Genomic DNA, 21061 nt, shown 5'->3' with positions numbered 1-21061 from the left:
TAATAATAGCCCCATCTATTGTATACAGACTGTGTACCAAAGCCATAAATTTTAAACACAATCTTCAGACAGGCTTATGGTGCATGTGGATCTTTCCCTTTCACAAAGCAGAAGACAGGTTGGAGAGATTAAGTGGTTTGTGCAAGGTTTCACAGAGAGTATACAGATTTAGAGTTTTTAACCCAAACAGCCTCCAAACTGTATCAAAAAAAAGCTTAAAAAGTCAAACGATTTTGGAACCTTATAAACCTGAACAGCTCTTCAGGCCTCAGAGAAGACCTCGAGAAATACCACGGGAACCTCAGAGACCTTTTACCAATTAATAAGAAGCCCTGAGTCTTTCAGGGTTACCATGCTCTCTACGAGGAAAGACAGCTCAGTAGCTGAATCAGACCACAATTAGGTTTGCTATTGACATCACAATCACATAATCTGAGTATTGACACAGTTACATGCCTCCTTGAGGTTCAAAGGTAGCAGAGATAGACTTTCAGAATTAGAACGCCTGTTATTGCTGACTTGTTATTCCACAGTTCCCCTACGTTTGACCCCTATCCTGACTCCTACCTCCATCTTCACCCCCACCCCCTCCAACGCCCACTAAGTTCTGGAGCAAAGCAGCTCAGGTCCATTGGTATGTGGTATGGTGAAACACTCAACTGAAAGGAAGCAAGTCTTGCCTTGAAGGTCCTAAGACTGGAAAAACATAGTCCATGATCTGTTAGCAAATTTTATCTTTTTACATCATAGGGGCTTTTTATTGCATTTCCTACATAATATCTGATGTATCATAGGTACCCAATGAAAATTTATTGATTCAGTTCAAACATTTTTTAAACCTACTAGAGACCCTGGCCCTGTAGGAGTAAGATTTCCTATCCTCACGGCATAGTCACTCTAACAGAGACAGTGAGACATGTACTTGGGTTTTCATGCGTTAAAAAAAGAAAGACTGGAAAGAAAGATGCCAACACAGTCCCTGTGATTATGTTTGAGTGATAGGAACTATAGATGATCTCTTCTTTCCTTCCTTTTTTTTTTTTCAAATTACTTTTCTATATATTTCTAAATAGCATCTGGGTCCCTGAGAGACAGAAAGAGTAGATGTGGTTGAGGAGTTAAGGGCATGTAGAATTTTTTTATGCAAATATAACTTTGAAAGGCAGAGGAAGGACTGGAGTCTTGAGGATATATACATAAAAATGTGAAAACTGTCAAGACTAGAGGTGGGAAGTCATGACATAATTGGGCCATCAGGGAATAAATAATATTATTGATTTGGATGAAAGAATGTATGTAAGCGAGATAGGAGAATTGAAGCTAGAATGTTAGGCTGGAGTCAGAACATGGAAGACTCAGTATCAGAGTGAGGTATTTGGACGTTACTCCATAGGAAACTGGGAGTCATCCACAATTTTTCAGCTGGAAATGATTTGATCACAGCTCTACTTATCTGGCAGTTAAGTGCAGGACTGAGTGAAGGTAGGAAAAGCGCAGATAGGGAGACCAATCAGGAAGTGATCAGCAGGGCCCAGTCAAGAAGCAATAATCGCTCGATTATTTATTCATGTCTGTCTTTCTCAGAAGAGGTGCCAAGCCTTTTCAATCTCTCCTTTTTTTTGCCTGTCTGGCTCCTATTTGCAATTGTGAAATGAAAGAAGAGTCACTTGGAATCTGTAGCTCAATCTTCTCACAGGTGAAAGGGTGCTGCTGAATGGAGGTCAGCCTTAATCTGTCACATTTCTGCTATGGATAGGAAACATTAAGGAGCAGCTGCTTTCAAGACTACAGGAGTCCTGCCTGATTGTTTTTTAATTCCTTTGTTCTCCTGGGAGAGGAGACTGGAGTCTCCCCAAAATTCTTGGTATCTTTAGCTTCCTGGTCAGAACGGCTGATGATTACACAGTAGATCTGCTAGTTCTACTTAGAACCAGTCCTAGGTAGGACTCAGTTCTCAAGACATGTACTTGAGTTCTTATGCATTAAAAAAAGACTGGAAAGGGAGCTGGGAATAAACTCGGCAACCGTAAAAGTAAATAAATAAATAAAATAGATTTTAAAAAGACTGGAAAGAAAGATGCTAATGCAGTCATGGTGGTTATGTTTGAATGATAAGAGCTATAAATGAACTTTTCTTTCCTTCCTTCTTTTTTACCAAAGATGACTGACTAAAAAAAAAAAAAAAAAAAAAAAAGCATTAAATCACTGTGGGCTTGAACCCTTCATGGTACATAGTAGTCCTTCGTTACCTCTTCTGTAGAAAGAACACTTCTCTCCATATACCTGTCTCAGTCCACACATACGGGGGCATCAACAAACTTTTTGGGGGTCTCTTCAGTTGCTCCTTTCACTCATCCCTTGTTGCCCCTCCCTCTTCACTTTCCCCATTTTTCTTTCTGGCTGCTTGCTTCTGGCACCAAGCATTGGGAAGGGTCACGGCTCTCTGTGACTTCCCACACCCACGTGCCCATCAGCTGGGCTTGGAGTCTGCCGTACTTACCGGTTCTCCTGCTGTTCATAGCTAGTTTGTGAACAGACCTGTATCTTCCATCCAGCAGGTGTGCTGTGTAAGTGTACACTATGTCTGAGTTACAGACCTAGGATCCTTCACAAGAATCCTTGGATCTGGATTTTACATCACAGCAGCTTTGGTTTTGGGTCCCAGCCAAGTTCTCTACTCTAGCTTTACAAAAGAGTCCTGAACTTTGGCATTTCTTGGCCCACCTTTAATAAAGCTGCTGTTTTGACGATCTCTTGCCTTCCTGTATCTCTCTTCTACTGGCCAGAGTAAAGACAGGGCAATAAATCATTAGCACCTTTAATTGGCAACACTCTGAATGAGCTCATCGGGATATTCTGAAAGGCCCTGCTTTTCCTCGGCTTTGTCCTTTGATTAGGCAGTGTCCTCTTCCTGGGCTGTGCCCCCCTCCATAGCTCAGCCCAGCAGTCCCCATCTTTGGGAGTTTAAATACCGTTCTTTTTTTGCCTGAAATACTTCATGCACATTTTATCACCACATTTCACACTGTTTTATAACTGTGTCCCTTTCTCCCCCATGGGACTATCATTTTCTTCTTATCTACGTAAGTTCTGAGAAATATCTGCTGAATTTATAGGAGAACATGAGGTGGAGATATTTTTTATTAAAGCTTATTTTCTCATAGCTTTTAATGAAATACCACTCTGTTTTAGGCATATCTGAAATATGCAAGTTATTTTCTAATGTAGATAGTTTGCCTTCTTCATTTTTCTCATTCTCTTTATCTCCCTAATTTAAAAAAAAATTGTCTTTAAGTTTTTTTAATTAGCGAGGTTGTAGGCTTTATAGAAGTCATGTAAAATATGCAACATTCCCATATACCCCCCCCTTTTATTGACACTTTGCTTTAGTATGGTACCTTTGTTACAACTGCTGAAAGAATACTTAAAAATTACTGTTAACTATATAGTGTCCATAATGTACATTAGGTGTTTTTTTCCCATATACCATCTTATTGTGTATTGTACACTTATTATAATTCATGAAAGAAAGAACATTCTTTTCCTTTTTTATTTTTTTTGGAAAGAACATTTTTATATGTGTACTGTTAACCACTTTCAAATATTAATACATCAAAGAGCACAGTTACAGAGAAAAGGCTATATCTACATAAAGAGGCACAGCCTTCTAAAATCACTGCAATTTTTTGGCTTGGAAGGACAAAAGTTTACTTGTGGCATGTCCATACAATTACACACTAGATAAACAGTACATTAGAGTAAGTGTCATTCACCAGCAACCCTCTCAAAGGTGAAAATGTGTTCACTCAGCACTTGGAGAATCATCTGCTTACGTGAATATCACATAAGGTTCATGAGGAAAATCAATTACAATAGTCAAGTATTATTTCAGACATGGCTTGTGTAGAAAAGGACTAGTTAACACGGAAGGAAAATTCCCAAAGTCAGATAATATGGAGAGTCAATTTGTGTGGGCTTCTCAACTGCTTCTGTGGGCCCCCAGACATCATAAATGAGATTCACGGGTTCTTAACTCCCTGAAATTTATGCACAATTTTGGATATATTTGTTTTTCTTTAGAGAGGGTCCACAATTTTCATATCTCATGAACAGCACAAACCTGTGAACTCAGTTAGGTAAATTCCTAACCTAAATGGGTTCACTGCCTCATTTGTAAAATTATCTAAACTGTGTTCATCACATCACTTGTAAAATAAAAGGGTTAGACTAGGCATCGAAGATACTGCAGCCCTAAATTCTATACTTTTCGTAAGCAAATCTACTTGGAGATGCTCTATTGCATGATTTGGTAGCAGCAGATTATTTATGACATGCCAGGCACTGTGATAAACATCCATATGCACTGCCTCATGCATTCAATCCTCACAGTGGCATAAAGGGTTAGATGCTCTACCAAGATTATACCCAACATATTATAAATTCTATAAGGGAAGGAACCTTCTCTATTTTATTCACCACTTTTCCTTCTTTCTCTCCTCTCCCTCCCACTCCACCTCCCCTTCTTCTCTTCCTTATCCCTTCTCCTCCCCCTCTTCCTCCTCTTCTTTTTCTACTTAAAAGAATTATTCGTAATGCAAAACCAGGATTCATATCGTTCAATCTGAATGGAAATCTTAACTGCACCATCTGAAGTTAATTCAAAATGCAGAGGTATGTAATTAACCAAATGGTCTGACAAAATTGCTTTTTTATTTTAGAAAGTTTATAACGGGTATTAGCAAATTTCAATTTACAAAATAAACTAGACTTTATTAATAAGGCCACAAAGTTTCTGAACAGCTTTGAAATGACTTAGATTTTATTTTTGAATTAAAAATAAAAAATGTACCCTACATTAACTACACACAGAAACAAAAGGAAAAGTTCTTATTTGTTACAATGTAGAACAAAATGCTTCTACCTTGGATGAAGAAAGTGAATACAATCAGAGGTCTGTGTACACATGCACACACCCGCACAGACACTGACAACTGGGCTGCTTGTAATGACGGACATCTGTCACCATGTCACTTGATATGCAATGATAATATCAGTCATACTGACAAGAATGATAGCAACAGATGGTTCAGCAATTAGTAAATTCCAGGTAGAGTGGTTCACAAAAGTTATCTAATTTAATCCTTATACCTACCTAAAGAAAAGTAGTATCACCGTTTAACAAATGAGAAAACCAAGACTTTAGCCAGTATGCAGCAGAGCTGAAATCCAAACCCATGCCTGCCATCCATTGAGAACCTTGTAATTAGACTTCTTTCCAATAATCTTCAGAGGTCTTCACGAAAAGATTCCTAACCATCTATCCATTCATTCATTCCCAGAAAAAATGGATTTAAGATAGGAGATTCTAATTTATTTATATTTTGCTACCAAGTGTTTGGTAACATTCATTCTGCTTAATTACATCTTTTGCAGGTGTCTATTCTCCACAATGGAGTGAAATTAGAAAAGAAGGCTGAGAAGGAGAGCAAAGAAAAAGAAACTAGGCTACTCCTGTGATGAATCGTATTTTTTCAATGAAGAGTCCATTTAACAAACACACCGTCTGGTCATATACAGGGCCCTTTGTAGAATACATATAGGAACATGACACTCTACTCTTAAATAACTCATTACTATTTATCTGGAGGGAACGTTTATATATGATTAGTGATGCTAAAAGCCATGATCATTATTACCATCACTTACTGATGTATTCATCATCTTTTAAAAATCTCATACCAACTCCAATAATTATCCCCATTTTATAGATGTGAAACCAAAGGGTAAGAAACTTATTTAATAGCACATCATTAGTAACTGTAACACCTGATTTCAATCCAAAGTCTGCTTCACAGAGAAGCTCTGGTCCCAATCTTCAGACTCTTCCACCTTGCACTACTGGTTTGGGCCTATCCGGGTAGTTACTGTTATTTTCCAAGAATATTTTGACTCCTCAGGAACTAGTATAGGGTTCCCTAGTACCAACCATTCCTTTAAAAAGGGGTTGTAAAACATCAGTCTGTCTGAGCTCCTAGATGTTTTGTAAGCCTGAACTGCATTTTAAAAATTATAATTTAAATACACTTAAAGAGGACTTCGTCATTTTTAAATCCCACTGCCTCACTGGTTCACTCTGAATTAGAAGCCCAGTCCTTGATAGCATTTGGATTTACAAACCCTTCTTTAAGATCTCTCCCAGCAAAACTTAAACATGAATAAAACGACCTCCCCAATATAAGATCTTCTATCCCCACCGAACAAAAATAAAATGAAAGACAGTTTTCTCAAAAGCCACACAGATTAGTCAATACATATCTGAAAGTTAAGCTCATTCTACTTCTTAGAATTCAGTCACAGAAGCAATCTGTCCCTAACTGATCCTATTCTTGCTAGAAGCTACTGTGGGGTGGAGAGGGGGAGCCTGGAACTGCTCTCGATGAATATGAACCAAGATGCTGGTGGGAAAATACCCGAAAAAGCTACAACTTCATTATGTGTAAGAAACACGATTGAAAGTACTGGTAAAGGTGAATCAATGAATTAGTGGAGTGATGCCAAATAGCCTACATTCCAAACTACTGAAGCCGTCCCATGTCCCACCTACCACTGGTTAAGAGATAAATGATGAGCCTGCACCATAACCCAAACACCTCAAATAGGAGTATTCATTCCTCCTGAAACTCACACATGTCCTCTACAAAAGGAACTTTTTTTGCCTTAAAGATACCGTGTTAGCATGAAGATGAGGCTAATTGACTTATGGACCATTCAACTTGGTCACAGCCAAAGCTTCACAAAAAGTATATATATCAACGCTTATAGTGCTTGAGAGGGAAAAAGACCTTTCCTTAAGCCTTTTCATACATTCTAACACGACAAGTCTGCTTTATCCATGAACAACTGAAAAGAGATGCATCTGCTTTTAATTTTAAAGCCGAGCAGCTTTGCATGAGTTTGCAATAATGTAACTATGCTTGACGCATATTCTCCACTTAAAACGGGAACCAGTGTCTCCACATACCATTTTTTCATTTACAATGTTCCGATGCAGAACTCACTCAGTGTTTAATAACTTATGATAATGTAAACAAAATAGATAAAAAGACAGGATTTTCCTATTCTAAACGATTCATAAGAAGAAAAAATTAAATAAAGTTTTTAAAATCGGTACCATTTTTAGCATTGTGTTCTGCTTTGGTATCACATTTTGAAAAGAAATACAGACAAACCTAGTAAGAGTGAGATGTTGCCAGCAGAATAAAAAGCAAAATTCTATAAATAGTTGAAAGATTCAAGGATATTTAAGATAATTTATAAGCAAAATTAATCCCATGCCTCCCTGGGCTTAAACTATGGCATTCGGTACTTCTCCTGTCTTATCATTCATTCTTTGTGGTGACAGCTTTTTGTTTGTCATCTTCACAAGTGAATAATCTCTGCGAGGTACAAGGACCCTATGAGCTTTGCTTACCTTTTTATCTGCTGCATCTATTAGAATGTCTGACAAAGAGAAGGAATTTAATACTATTTTATTAATGGATGAACGAGTAAAGCAGATACATGAGTGTGTGTGACCCACAACTAGAATTCATTAAATGTAGATTTTGGTCCAATAGGAGGTTGAAATTTGTCTAACAGCCAAAACTATTTGAAGATGGAAATGGCTGCTAAGGTGAGACCACAAAGAAGCTTGGGTGCAGTAGACGGGATTCAAACTCTGGGGTTGAGTTGAACCTCATGATCTTTAATATGCTTACAATCCTGAGGCTCTATGATTATAAAACAGACCTTCCAAACATCAGGTCACAACTTCAACTTAAAATCCTCAGTTCGCTTTTCTGTATTGGAATTTCATAGATGACTTTTCAAAATCAAAGAGGAATTATTTTCTTTAATATTAAAAGTCATGAATGTAGTGTTCTCAAAACCTTTTCACCCCCATGTCCCGTCTATTTAGCTGTTAGATTTAACTTGTTTCAGTTGAATCAAAGGTAGCTTGATATCTGCCGTACTAAGCCTTCTTTCAAAACGTGCTGGCCCAATGGGTGATGCAGCTGATCCAAAATGGCATTTCTTACTTACGTAGGCTCAAACATTTGGACCATAAAACAGGAACACCCCATGCCATAAGGAATTAATAAAATTTATTCACCTTCACACCGTTGTATTTAATAATGGAAAATGAGCTCTATACTTCACGAAACCAGTGCCTGCTTTTAATCACGGGGTGGTTAAGCTACTTACCACTAAAGAATAATAAATCTTGAATCCAGGTTTAGCCACAAAGTAGTCATCAGACTTGAATGTTATTTTAATTTGGTTTGTCCTTGAGGTTATTCTGGGAGGCACTTCCTTATGTCCACACCATCGTCCTCTAATAACGGTACTTGTTTCAGATATGTCTTCAACTTCCACAAAATCATACCTAGAATCAATTCAACATAAATCAACAGGTTTGGATTAAAGCGGACTTAGAAAGTCACGCGCTCACTGAGAAATTACAACTTACATATAGGATTTCTCATGACCTACCTGTGATGTGAAAATTATAATCTACAGAAATGTTAAAAAGGAAAGCTAGTTTTCAGACTAGGTTTTCCAAATTCCAACTTTAACAATCTATTCTGAGAGAACCCTTACAACATTTAACCACGACTCTTCCCAAGTCATCAGTAAGTGAAAGGAGCTAATTCCTGAACATTTGGCTTATAAAAGTTTTCCTGGAAAATAACTATAATTTTTGGGCATATTTTGAGAAGGTATTGATCTAGTTATATGCCCAAATATTTAATATATAAAGTTTTACAAACAAATTACCACTTTGAAATAGTTAATTTGCCACATTCAGTGCTCCAATAAGAAAGAAAGTATCTCTCTAAATATCTAAATGCACATATCTTACAGAATCAGCATATTTACTACAGAAAATAAAAAGATAAGGACATGATTATCCATCTTTTCATTTGGGAATCTGCTTTTTGGAGAAGGATCACATCATAAAACATGGTATTTTTTATGATGGAAGGCATATAATTTTGGAGGCGATGTGTATTAATCAATCTTAGATATATTTTGGCAGGTTAAAACAGGAGGTGAATGAACTCAAGACCACAGGTTCATCTTCAACAGTGGTCAGAGAAGCACAGAGTCCCAACATTACGAAGGTGAAGGGCCTCTTTAGATATTCCACATAACCATCTGAGACGCCATAATATCCCACCTTTCCATCACATGGCACATCTTTAGTGACTCCCTAGGGGTCGTGTTTTCCCATTTCAAGACATGCAAAATCTTAGAACAAGCTACTCAATGAGCTGAACAGTTTCCCTTTCTGTTCTGACTCTGAGTCTCACTCCTCCACTCTACCTCTAACTTCAGATGTTAAAGCCACAATGGAAATGATGGACATTCAGGAAATGTTTCATATACATGTTATATTTTTCTGTCATGATTACCAAACAGGAATCCCCATGAGAGATTGCCTGTGAATATGAAGATACACCAACATAGCTTCACCAGTCTCACTGCATGTACCTCAGAACTCTTACTGGATGGGGGGGGGGCATCAAGGAAGAAGTGTAAGATAACGACATTGTGACTACATTTCTTTGATAGTCATTTATGAGGCCATTATGTCTTTTGCCTCAGTTTCCTTATGGACAAAATAAGATTTATATAATTGTGTATCTTTTGGGTGCTGTGTAAATTAATTGCTTAATGTTTATAAGGTGCTTGGAAGGTGAAAAGCCCAAATACACAATCATTATTCAAGCAATAAACCATTACAACATTACAATGCAAATATCAAGGAGGCTTTGGAACAGATGGTAGGAAATCACATTTCATTTTATATACAATATGTGTAAATCATATTTACTGTGCAAAGCCTGAGTACACTTGCAACTCTGTTAATACTACAATAGGTCACTTTTGTGTGTGTGTGTATGTGTGTAGAAGTTTTGTTTCCTTTTTTTTTCAAAGTGCATCTTAACAAGTAGTTACAGGAGAGATTTCAAAGTTTGATATGGATCACCATTCCACAATTTCAGGTTTTTCCTTCTAGCTGCTCCCAAACACTGGAGGATAAAAAAAATATCAATATAGTGATTCAGCAGTCATACTCAATTGTTAAATCCTATCTTCTCTACCATAACTCTTCCTTCTCCTTTGATCCTTCTCCCACTCTATAGAGGTCTTTGGGTTATGTCCGTTCTAACTTTCTCATGCTGAAAAGGGGTGTCAACAATATAGGATGGGGGATGGCACTAGTTGATATTCTTGAGAGGCTGGGCCCTCTGGGTTTCAGGGCTTATCTGACCTAGGAACCCTCTGGAGGCTATAGGTTTCAAGAAAGTACACTGAATACATGAAACTTTAATAGTGTCTCAGTTAGAGCCCTAGGTGTTCTTTAGGATTGGCAAGAACGGTTTTGGTTGGGGATTGGCAAACAAAATAGGTCACTTTTCATGGAAGCATAAAATCAATATAATTTAGATGCTGGATTGGAAGTTAAGGGCATACCATTTTGTTTCTGAGCCAAGTCTCTTTGATCTTCCTCTCTCCTTTTCCACCTTTCACTCTTCTGCCTTCCTCCAAAAATCCTGAGGACCATCTGAATTTGGTGAAGTGTCCAGAATCTAAACAATTCTAACTCTTTTGTTCCTATTTTCAGGGCCAGGATGCTCAGAGAAGGGCTCAGTAACAGGATCCAAACCCCAGCTCAGTTACAGACACCTGGCTTTCCTTTCATGACACTACCTTACAATCTCTTCATAGGGGTTTCTGTCGTTGCTGTTGGTTTTTCTCAGCAGAGAAAATTACTTCTACATTTCAAGGTTGAAAAGACCAAGACCAGCTAAGTTTATTCTCTTTGTAAATCTTAACTGGCTCCTCCTGCGTGTATATTTGTCTCTGCTTTCTGGCATACATTACCCCCTATGGTCCTAGAAAGTAATAGTTGCTGCTGTTATTCTTAGGAAAAAAGCAATATAATAAAACCCATCAGCATAATAAACATGCAACAAAGGACAGTTAAATTTGAGGCACCCTCTTTTTACTACTCAGAGGAAAATAAAACTGCTAAAAGGATTTAGCAGTTCAGTAGTTCATTGGTAATGCAGAACAAGTATGTGCAGTAAAGTACAAAAAAGGAAAAAAAAATCCTTCCCAAGTCTTACACATGCTAATTAAGTCAATAAGATGCTGTAAGAGGACAATTCAAAGAACAACAGCTCAAGTGAGTTTTCTTTGATAAATATGCTAAAAAGTGAGAAGATTGTCAGGCACAGCTTCCACCTTCTGCTGCTGACCCAGAAACTATGTGGAAACAGACAAAGGAACACAAAACTCAGGGGTTGTCTTCTCTTCGTTCTCATGCATATCTGAGGTTTGAAAAATATGATTTGGGGGAAAAGGCCCTGACACAGTTTTCGGCCATCATCCAGTCCCAGCACTGGGGGAAATCGTGACTGTGCAGTGGTTACCAAGATCTGGGTCAGCTTCTGGGGTCAACAGGGGTTTACACTCTCTGAGCCTATGGCAGGCATGGACCTGGCCACACGACAGGACCAGAGGTGACCCGGGATGTTGGACTCAACTACCAGCTCAAAAAGGCTGCTCTGTACCTGGCAAAGATGGAGCCTCCAGACTTCCTTCTTTGGGAGTCAGGCAGCCGGTTCTGACAATTGTGGAAGTTTCTGTAAGTCATGGCAATTCCTGTGGCCGTCTGCAGCTACAGCCTCTGTTACAATTTATTTAGGATGCCATTTGTCTGCTAGGACTGATATAAAGGCTCTTTGAAAAAGAAGTGCTGCATTTTGGGTAGGTCTAAAGGGCCCCCAAAGGAAGTATGATTTCATATTTTAAATTCATCTTTTTTTTACACCTTGGCAGAATGCCCTAAGGCTGGAATTTTTTTTTCCACTTACCTACAGATATCATTTTCTGCTTCCTCCAGTCCAAACCGATTGTCAAATGCCAGTTGTATCCTTGTTTTCTCTTGAGAGTGGAGTCTCCATGTCAGAAGCAGGTTCCTGGGGTAACTGTTGGGGAAGCGGGGACTCTGGACATGGCCGTTTCCCGTCACCTGGATGGTCTCGTCTCTCCGGTACAAGTCTGTGAGGTGATTGCTCTCTGTTAGTAGTCACAACTTGTAGAAATTAGTATGTTGCTCCAATTACAGGAAAGCAAAAAAAGAACAGTTTATAACACATTAAATATCAAAGCGCTTCTTAATTTTACTTAAAAACACAAGGCCAAAGGGTAGCCTTTGAGTTAAACGGCAAACATTTCTTCTATTTCATCCCCTTCCCCCTAGATTCTTGACAAATCTAGAGTCATGACAATTATATCAGATTTCACATTCATTTTAGATTGAGAGTAACATAAGCAAATTATTTCAAACAGTTCATCCTTCTTTTCCATGTTATATAAATAAACATTTTATTTATGCTGAGAATGTATCAGTGTATCCCCAGGGGCTAGCATAGGACGTGCTCAATAAATATTGTTCTGTGAATGAATAAGTGAATGGATAACAAATGAAAGTGCTTGTAGTATGTTGAACACCCATTTATTTAATATTCAAATGACATTATCTAGTGGATTTCTTCACCATAAAAAAGCATAATTTCTTTCCCTTTGGTTCTCAGTGACTTAAAATAGGCCTAGTTCTCATTCTATTCTCCTTAAATCATTTTTCACATCACCGAATATTCAGAAATCTTTGCATTTTGGATACTGGCTTTTCAGGAGCTCGCCAAGATGCACTGCCAGTTGCACCCTATTTGTGATCACCCCAAGTGTTAATTTCTAGGCCTAAATTCAGTGCACTTGGTCAGGGAGGCTTAACTTGCTGAAGGAAACCACTGCAAAGTAGAGCTGCCTTTAAGCTTCAGAATAAAGAGGGAGCATGAAGGAGGAATCAGCATGTGAAATGCAAAACCCCCTCTCTCTCCACTGCAAATATTTTAGTATTTAACGTGTTGCAGCTTGTGCACGTAGAATTTGAGGGGTAGCAGGAGTCCAGTCAGAGTAATGGGAGCAGACGGAGCTGCTGTGCACGCCCCTGTCTCAGAACAAGAGCCTCCAGCAGGCAGAGTAACAAGTCCACATCCTTGGTGCCAAAAAACCCATCTTGGTCAGCTGATTCTTTCCTTCTCCCTCAGCCTTAGAGGTGCAGCTGTAAAATGACTTGAGGCTATTTTCTGGGGGAGACGGATATGACTTCTCAGTCAGTCAACAGTCATCTATTAGATGTAAACTTTCAACATATTTACCTTTAATTACCTGAATACTACTACTACAATTTTTGCCATATTTGCTTACCGCTAGCACAATTACTGAATATTTTTCTTTAAATGAATAATGTTGATCAAAAGCAAATAATAGGTTATATCAATATTATAAATGGAAACTAAATACCATTTGCCATGAGTAGATAGTAGCCATAAATACAAATATATAACTATTAAAATTTAAAATATCCACTTCAGATGGGGATATGATGAATAAAATGACAAATAGGCTGAAAATTTTCTCTTTGGCCTCTTTCAGGGCTTATATTCAGTGCTTCTATGGGTATTTATTGTTCCAGATGCTATGTAGGGATTCAGATATAATTTCAGAATGTTGAAGAACAGTTCTTGTCTATGTACATCTGGAAATCGAAGTCGATGCACCATGCACAGGTATAAAAAAACACAACAAAACAGAGCTATAGATTAAGTATGGAGTGTAAATGCAAATAGTATTTGCTCAGAGGCAGGGAATCTGCAGGGCGAATACAGGCACGTAGCTGGGCTCATGGTACGAGGCCTACCAGAAGGGTCCAAGTGGGTCTAAGGGCGACATATGGGGGGGCACTACAGGCTTATAAGGCAAGCTACTGAACTATTTGAAAGTCAGGCAGATGGATCTGCATTTGACATGGGGGTGGGGTGGGAAAGCTCTGGAAAGGGTAGATGGTTTACTGACAGGAAGATTAGCCTGCTGGTACTCTGAAACATGAACTGGAGGAAGAGGGCCTGTAGTGGTAACACGTCCTAGGAGGCACTGCAGGGTGATAAGGTTCTGACCTAGAAAGCAGGTATCAGGAAAGCCATGTGAGGGGAAGAAAACAAAAGGAACTTATAACTATGACAGGAAAATAAGGGATGAGTCAGAGGTAGCTAAACCCAGGGACGGGGCTGAGGGTAGTAATAGTGACAGAGGGAAAAGTCTTTGGAGAAATGCTGAGTTTTGATGTGGTGATGAGGAATTCCAGTGGGAAGCTTGAACAGGCTTTGGGGGATAATGGGTTAGACTTGAGCTGGCACCTGAGTTTGGGACCTCGGCTTAGAGAGGAAGGAAGAGCCCTTTGAGCAGGGCCAAAGGTTGGTGCTAGCAAGCACCAGCAGGGAGAGGGCAGATGGAGAAAAGAGTGCCCAGGGAAAGAGAAAAGATGGCTGGTTGGGGAGCAGGCACCCAGAGCAGTGCTGAGTCCAAGCCAAGCAGTGTCAGTCCAGGAAGGAGACAATTTCAAGGACAGGATGGCCAATATCATCAGACGCAGACATAATACCCGGGGACTACAGACGGAGAGAAAACTCAGAACTTAGCAATAACAAAGTAAAAAAATCTCTAAATGTGTACTTTTAGAGATTTTTGGAAGAAAGGGGCTTTTTTTTTCTGGATCATCACTAAAAGTGAGATTGTCCTAAAGGTGCTAACTCAGGCTATAAATAAAATGCCAATTACATTTTTGCACTTGTGTCGTGTGTGGGTGGGAGGTATGTTTTCCTTTCTATGTACTTTACAGCAAAACTTTTTTCCAATTTTGTAAATTCACCACAGACCTCTTGCATTTTATAAGTTTTCTGATTTACTTTCTTTACAAACCAAATACTGCCAAAATATACATATAGAGAACATACACAGACTAAATATGAACAACAGCAAATATTTCTGTCATGCTTATTTTATGACAGACATTGAGAATTTGGGATGTTTTATTTTCAGGATCTAAGTGCTTTATATATATATGACCTGTGTGTGTGTATGTGTGAGCATGTGTGTGTGTATGTGTGAACACGTATGCTTATTTAAACTCGATGAGGTGGGTATCATTAATACCATTTGACAAACGTAGATGCTGAGGCACAGAGAGGTCAAGTAACTTGTTTAAGGTCACAGAGCTAGGGAAGTATGAGTCAATACAAACCAGTCTAATCCCACAGTTGATGCTCTTAACCACTGTGCTACAGGTATTCTTCCTTTTGAAACTACCTATAATCCACTTTGACTTTCAAATAAAATATTTAAGTAATTTATAACATGGAGCCAACTGAGTGCATTCTTAGCAGGAGAATTTAAATGAATTGTAAACAGAAAGCAAACTAATAGGTTACACCTGAGATATCCACTGAAGTATGATAAACAGAGTCACATTCCTTAACAAAGGCCTTTACTTTAGCGTTCCAATTATAGCTAACATTTACGGAACACTTACTATGTACCAGGTGCTCCAATAAATGGTTGGAATATACAACTTCATTTAACCCTTACGATAACCCTGTGCAATTTAGTAATATCTCCACTTTACAAAGGAGGCTCAGAGAGTCTGAGATGTTTGTGACCTTAGGGTACAAATCAAGATCAGACCAAAGGCAGTCTACCTTCAGAGCACACACTCTTAACCAGAACACTGTACTTGCTGTTCAATTACAAAAAGAGGAAATAAATCATCTTTCATAGAGAAGGAATAATTTCTCTATGTTTATATGTTAAGAATAAGAAATTCTTATTCTGCATTTTAATACAGAAGGAGGTTTATATTCCCTAAACTCTGAGTTTTGCACTTGACTTTTTTACAAAGCCAATTAAGATGGAAAAAACACAAATGTTAGCTTTGTCTATTCTGTCCCCAATCCTATAAATAAACTCAGATCAACCACCCAAGTATCCCACCGAGCTCATGAACAGACATTGCAGGCTTTATCACTTATCTTGAGAATTCATGTAGATCAGTGGTTCTTAAAATGTGGTCCTAGGTCAAGCAGCATGAGCATCACCAGGGAGCTTGTTGGAAATGCAAATTTTCCAGGCTCACTCCAGACCTACTGAATCAAAAACTATGGAGGTAGAATCCAGCATTATTTGTTTTAACAAGCCTTCTAGGTGATTCTGATGTACCCTGAAGTTTGAAGACCACTGGATTTCACACTTTACACTATTTTGCTTCTTATTTTGCTTCCCTGGTTCCTCCACTTTCTTGCTTGGATTCCGTACCTCAACTCCTGTCTTGGATTCACTTTCCTGTCTTTGACCTTGGAAACTTCTCCTGGACAAGTGACATAAAAGGACACCTACCGTGGTGCCTTGACACTGAGCATCTGGGCCTCTACTGTATCTAACTTCCCCTACTCATGGAAAAGACATCCCTGGTCTCCGTAAAGAAGAGTAATCCTTCCTCACATACAGTAATGCTAAGAGGAAATTAAACTATGAGTGATGATAATACATTTATTTCTTCTTCCCATATCATAACATTATCTATGGCAATACTGCATGCAAAGGGAAAATACTGAGCTACCGGAGTAAACGTTAACATATTTGATCAATCATTATGTAGGAACAAACAATATCATAGTCGCAAGCTATGGAATTTGGTGGAACAGCAGAGGTACAGCCCCTCTGCTCCCTTATTCCCCCCCAGACAGCCAGCAGCCAGTAGCATGGCCAGCATTCACAAAACCTACATGCTGCAGCTATGAGCCAAAACACAGAGCTGTCAACTCAGGCGACTCCCAACTTGCAAAGGGTCTTACTCCAAAATTTCATTTGTAAAACGGATGTTCCATGATCATACAATATATAATGGAAACAATGTTTACACAGAATGTAGCTGCACAATATCTAAGCCATTCAATCTAGATTCTGCCGCAAACAATCACAACAAGATCGCTTTATTTTTATTTTTATGGCATGAATCATAGTTATAAGTCCAGTAGGATTTCGTTTTTCATGTACTCAACACATGCAAATTCAGGTAGTACATGTGATTGGCAATCGAAAAGAATACAGGCAGAGAGCGAGAGAATTAATATTTTCAAAAATTATTTATAAGATTAATTGTGTTTACTCATTGTTACTAGAGTGTTTTTTTGCCTTATTTATAAAAAGTGTTGTGATAGGTATGCTTGTATATGAACTGCCCATTAAATAATGGGGTTTGCTATTATGCATTATTTTAAATTTACTCAAAGGATCTTAGAACATATTGGTTGCACGAATGAGCTCCTACGTATTCACTTTCCAAGTTTCATCATAAAAAATAAGTTGACTGAAAAGTAGTAGTAAATATTGTCACTTTTCGTTCTGTTTTTTATATTTTTGTTATTTAACAAATAATGAAAGCAATATACAGAAAGTGATTGGTTGAAACTTAAAAGAATAACATGGCATTTAATATTCCTCTCAGGTCTAAAATTACATAACAACTCAACAACCTGCTTTCCAAGAGACAGCATTGTCAGTGATCTGACTGTGCCAACAGGCAACAGTGAAGCAATCAGGGGACAATGGAATTTGAAATCTGAACTCTTTGATGGGATAAATGGTCAGGTACTTTTTTCCACCTAAAAATGATGCTATAGGTAGTTGCAAACTATCATCCAAATTATGAATACACACACATAGGACTTTAACAAGTTGTTCACACACACATTTTGTTTAGAAAAACCCTTATTGTTTATCGATCTAGAAATGCGTCCTAGGCACATGACTAGCCACTTAGCGTATCAATTTGAGCTAAACATTTTATGAAGCAATTAAAATAAATCTTTAAATGTAGGAAGTTTAAGTAGAGGCTTCACTCTGGGGCTGGCTAGATACAAGAGAAAAACAACAAAAAACAAGATACTCAAAGGTGCTTTATAATTTCTTCGAAAGTTTCAGAGGAAAGTAAAAATAAAATAATATTGCTGAATATTAAATTCCTTCAAGGAAAGGATGTATAGTTCACCAATGTAAGCCCACTGCCTTGTCAATTTGGGCATAAGGAGGCACTCAAAGTAGATATGTTAAATAAATACATGGATGGATGATAACTGCAAAGAACGCATACTGAGAATTCTTAAAAACTGAAAGGCATTTGGAAGTAAGGCAGCAAGTAAATGGAAGTTTTATCAGAAATAAGGTTGAGGATACCCCAAATATTTTAATTTTATGAAATGCAATTTGTTGGGACAGGTTTAGTGTGAACACTAAATTATTTTTTGGAGCCTTCCTCTGAAATGGTCCTGCTTGCTTCATGGTTCAGGAACTACTACTGAAATGACTACCTGCTATTCCAGGTAAATCTATTACATATTTCCAGGTAAAGTACCATCTTCACAATAGTCAAGCCCTATTACACTTTAAAAAGCTACGACCAAGAAAGGAAAGAAGAAAAATGCTGAAATGAAAGGAGGACAGTTTTTTGTGTGTGCTATCTGGGGATTGCAACCAGATATCGAGCAACATATGAATTCATGTGACTGGCTAAATTTGCCAGGTTCTCATCCCACACACCTGTCTAATTTAGAACAGCATGCTCAGCAAGGTAACTGAGTGTCATGTCTGTAGTCTGTGCATTGCCTAGTATATTACCATTTCTACTGAAAAATCTGCACTCTCCCTCATCAAAAACAACATAGTATAGAAAAGTGTCCTAGAATGCAAAAATAGTACCTCAATTGGTGGGATGTGATACAGTACACTGTTGAAGGGACAAAAAAAAAGAAACAAGGGAGAGGTGCAGAATATAAAAGAGAGTAGGGCAGAGAGTCCCTAATTTTAAAATGAATAGATTAATTGGTAGAATGGATTGCAAAATACACAAATGGGATTAAATCAGAATTAATTAGATAATTTCCCATAAATTATCACCTGACTTAAATGTACAGGGTTGGAGTGCTTTATTGATGCAAAAAGTGAAATTTAGACTTTTGTAAACAATGATAGTTTAGAAATTAGCATGAGAGTTTTTTCAATATTTTTTTCCTATTGCTCCCTAAGGACTTCAATGGACTAAATTCCTCCTGGGATAGTTAAGAATGATAATCTTCACTTAAGGAATTTTTGGTGGACAACTGGTACATACTCTTAGACTTCACATAGTCCATATAAACTCTCTAAAAACAACAATCAACGAGTTTGTTTTTAGACTTGCACTTACTCAAATCTTGGTTTTAAGCCACTCAAGTGCACAGGTGATTAGATGTCAGACATTTATTTACACTTTTCCAGCAGAGATCTTTTTCTAAGTACTTAGTCATAATATACCTTTCCTGTTTATAAAGATTTGGGGAGGACAGAATTGGTTGCTTGTAAGCTACATACTTTCTTATTTTTTTAAATTACAGTTCCTTTTGGTATGAACTAAGGTGTGAATGTTTATAAACCACCTTCCTCACAGTAACAGTTTGGAGACAACGTTTTTGGAGGGTAAAGCGCTTGATAATTTCCTAAAGTCAAAATTACTCTTATTTACGAATCCGAGTCCACCAAACCAAAACAAAAGTATCATAAAGTCCTTTTGAACATTTGCTAGAAACAGTCATCAGGTGTTTAATATGCCCAAAGTCCTTCAATGATAATTATTATTCCTCACTAGATTTTGTGGCTGTATAAGGATTTGTTTTGTTATTCTGTGTCAGTGAGCAACCTTACTCTTTCCTTTAAAATAGCATGTGTTTTACAGGTAGACTGCAGAAGAGGTTTTTAAATTACATTAAAATGAAAATCACTTACCATCCTGAAATTATTTTCAGTCTCGTTTTCAGAAAATTAAAATCAATGAAAATGAAAATTGCCCTAAAAGCACCACATTATAGTCAATGATAACAGGCAAATTCATATTAATTAATTCTGTGGTGATTCTCTTTTCTTCTATTGCAGCATTCTGGTGTTGTGATATTGTAGTTACATGTAAATGATGTGCAAATTAAACAATAAATCAGTTTTCTCTGAACTGCGACAGAAGGGGAAGGGAAATGCTGAACGGCATGATGGCACGAACAGAAACGCTTCCAGAATCAAAGGCTTCAGAACAGAGAGACCTTTTCAATCACACTAGCTTAATACACAGAACATAAGACAACCACAATGACAAAGATAGCCACTCAAAACCCACTGAAATATAGCTCAGAGATAGAAAAGATAGAAGGCAAAATAGAAAGGAAAGCCATGTTCAGGAACTAAGCATATTTGGTATTTTTTTGTAGAGAACATTTGTCATAGGAAAACCATCTTTCTTATAGAGAAAAGCTATGTACTTAAAGTTTAAACTTTAAGCATTCACAGAGAAAGATAGTTTTCTGAAGTTATTTCACTTGGGAAACTACTGTAGGATTGAACAGCGTGACACAGAGAGGAGGGTCACATGACTCCTCACTGACTGGAAATCTGATCCATGCAGATTAAGACAAATGCTTTCACTTAATCACAATTGACTAAAGGGCTCAAAGCTCTCTAGGACAGAGAAAGCTGAATGGAAGTTCATAGAAGAATCACATAGTTCATTACTAGTGGTACATGTAAATATATGCCACTATTTGATATGAATACTTGTTCAATATCATATAATATTTATGAACATACATATATATAAATTAATCTTAAATTAAATGTTTATCAGACCTTATGTCTCTAGTACTATTTATGGATTCATTCATTTTTCAGTATGAAATTTCACTGAATTCAAAACATCTTCGTACATTTTAAAATTTTGTAACCATATTTCATACTCATAATATTTCAGGATTACTATTAACAACAACTGTCCAGCCGTTAGCCGAGTAGCATGTTGGCACTCAGTTGTCATAGGGCTTTTGGCTGCAAATTTAGTCATTCTTAGGAAATATTTGTTCATTTGATTTCAACCTTAGGTACTTCCCTTGGGAGTACCATGTATAGATGAATTACAACATTCTAATATCAAGTTGTCACTTGAAATACCTTTTATAAAGATTACACTATAATGCAACACAATAAAATTAAAAAGTTTTTGTGCATATGAGTGCAGAAAAAGAGATGAAAAGTG

At 37.6% G+C, this 21061-nt stretch overlaps 1 protein-coding gene across 2 annotated transcripts in view; it reads right to left on the bottom strand.

The window, feature by feature from the left end:
• The window catches only part of PDGFD (platelet derived growth factor D), a 228869-nt gene that overhangs the window by 61306 nt on the left and 146502 nt on the right, over positions 1–21061 (bottom strand). Inside the window, exons 2-3 of one of the 2 annotated variants that reach the window (XM_077113110.1) lie at positions 11928–12114; positions 8245–8425 (exon numbers count right to left, since the gene is read on the bottom strand). In XM_077113110.1, coding sequence (XP_076969225.1) covers positions 8245–8425; positions 11928–12114 — 368 coding nt within the window. Of the gene's footprint in view, positions 1–8244; positions 8426–11927; positions 12133–21061 lie in introns of both variants that reach the window. The other variant, XM_077113108.1, reaches the window with a different exon arrangement.

Source organism: Tamandua tetradactyla, chromosome 8 (genome assembly GCF_023851605.1).
Source record: "Tamandua tetradactyla isolate mTamTet1 chromosome 8, mTamTet1.pri, whole genome shotgun sequence".
NCBI classification, from domain to species: Eukaryota; Metazoa; Chordata; class Mammalia; order Pilosa; family Myrmecophagidae; genus Tamandua; species Tamandua tetradactyla.
This window is presented reverse-complemented; position numbering and strand designations above follow the sequence as displayed.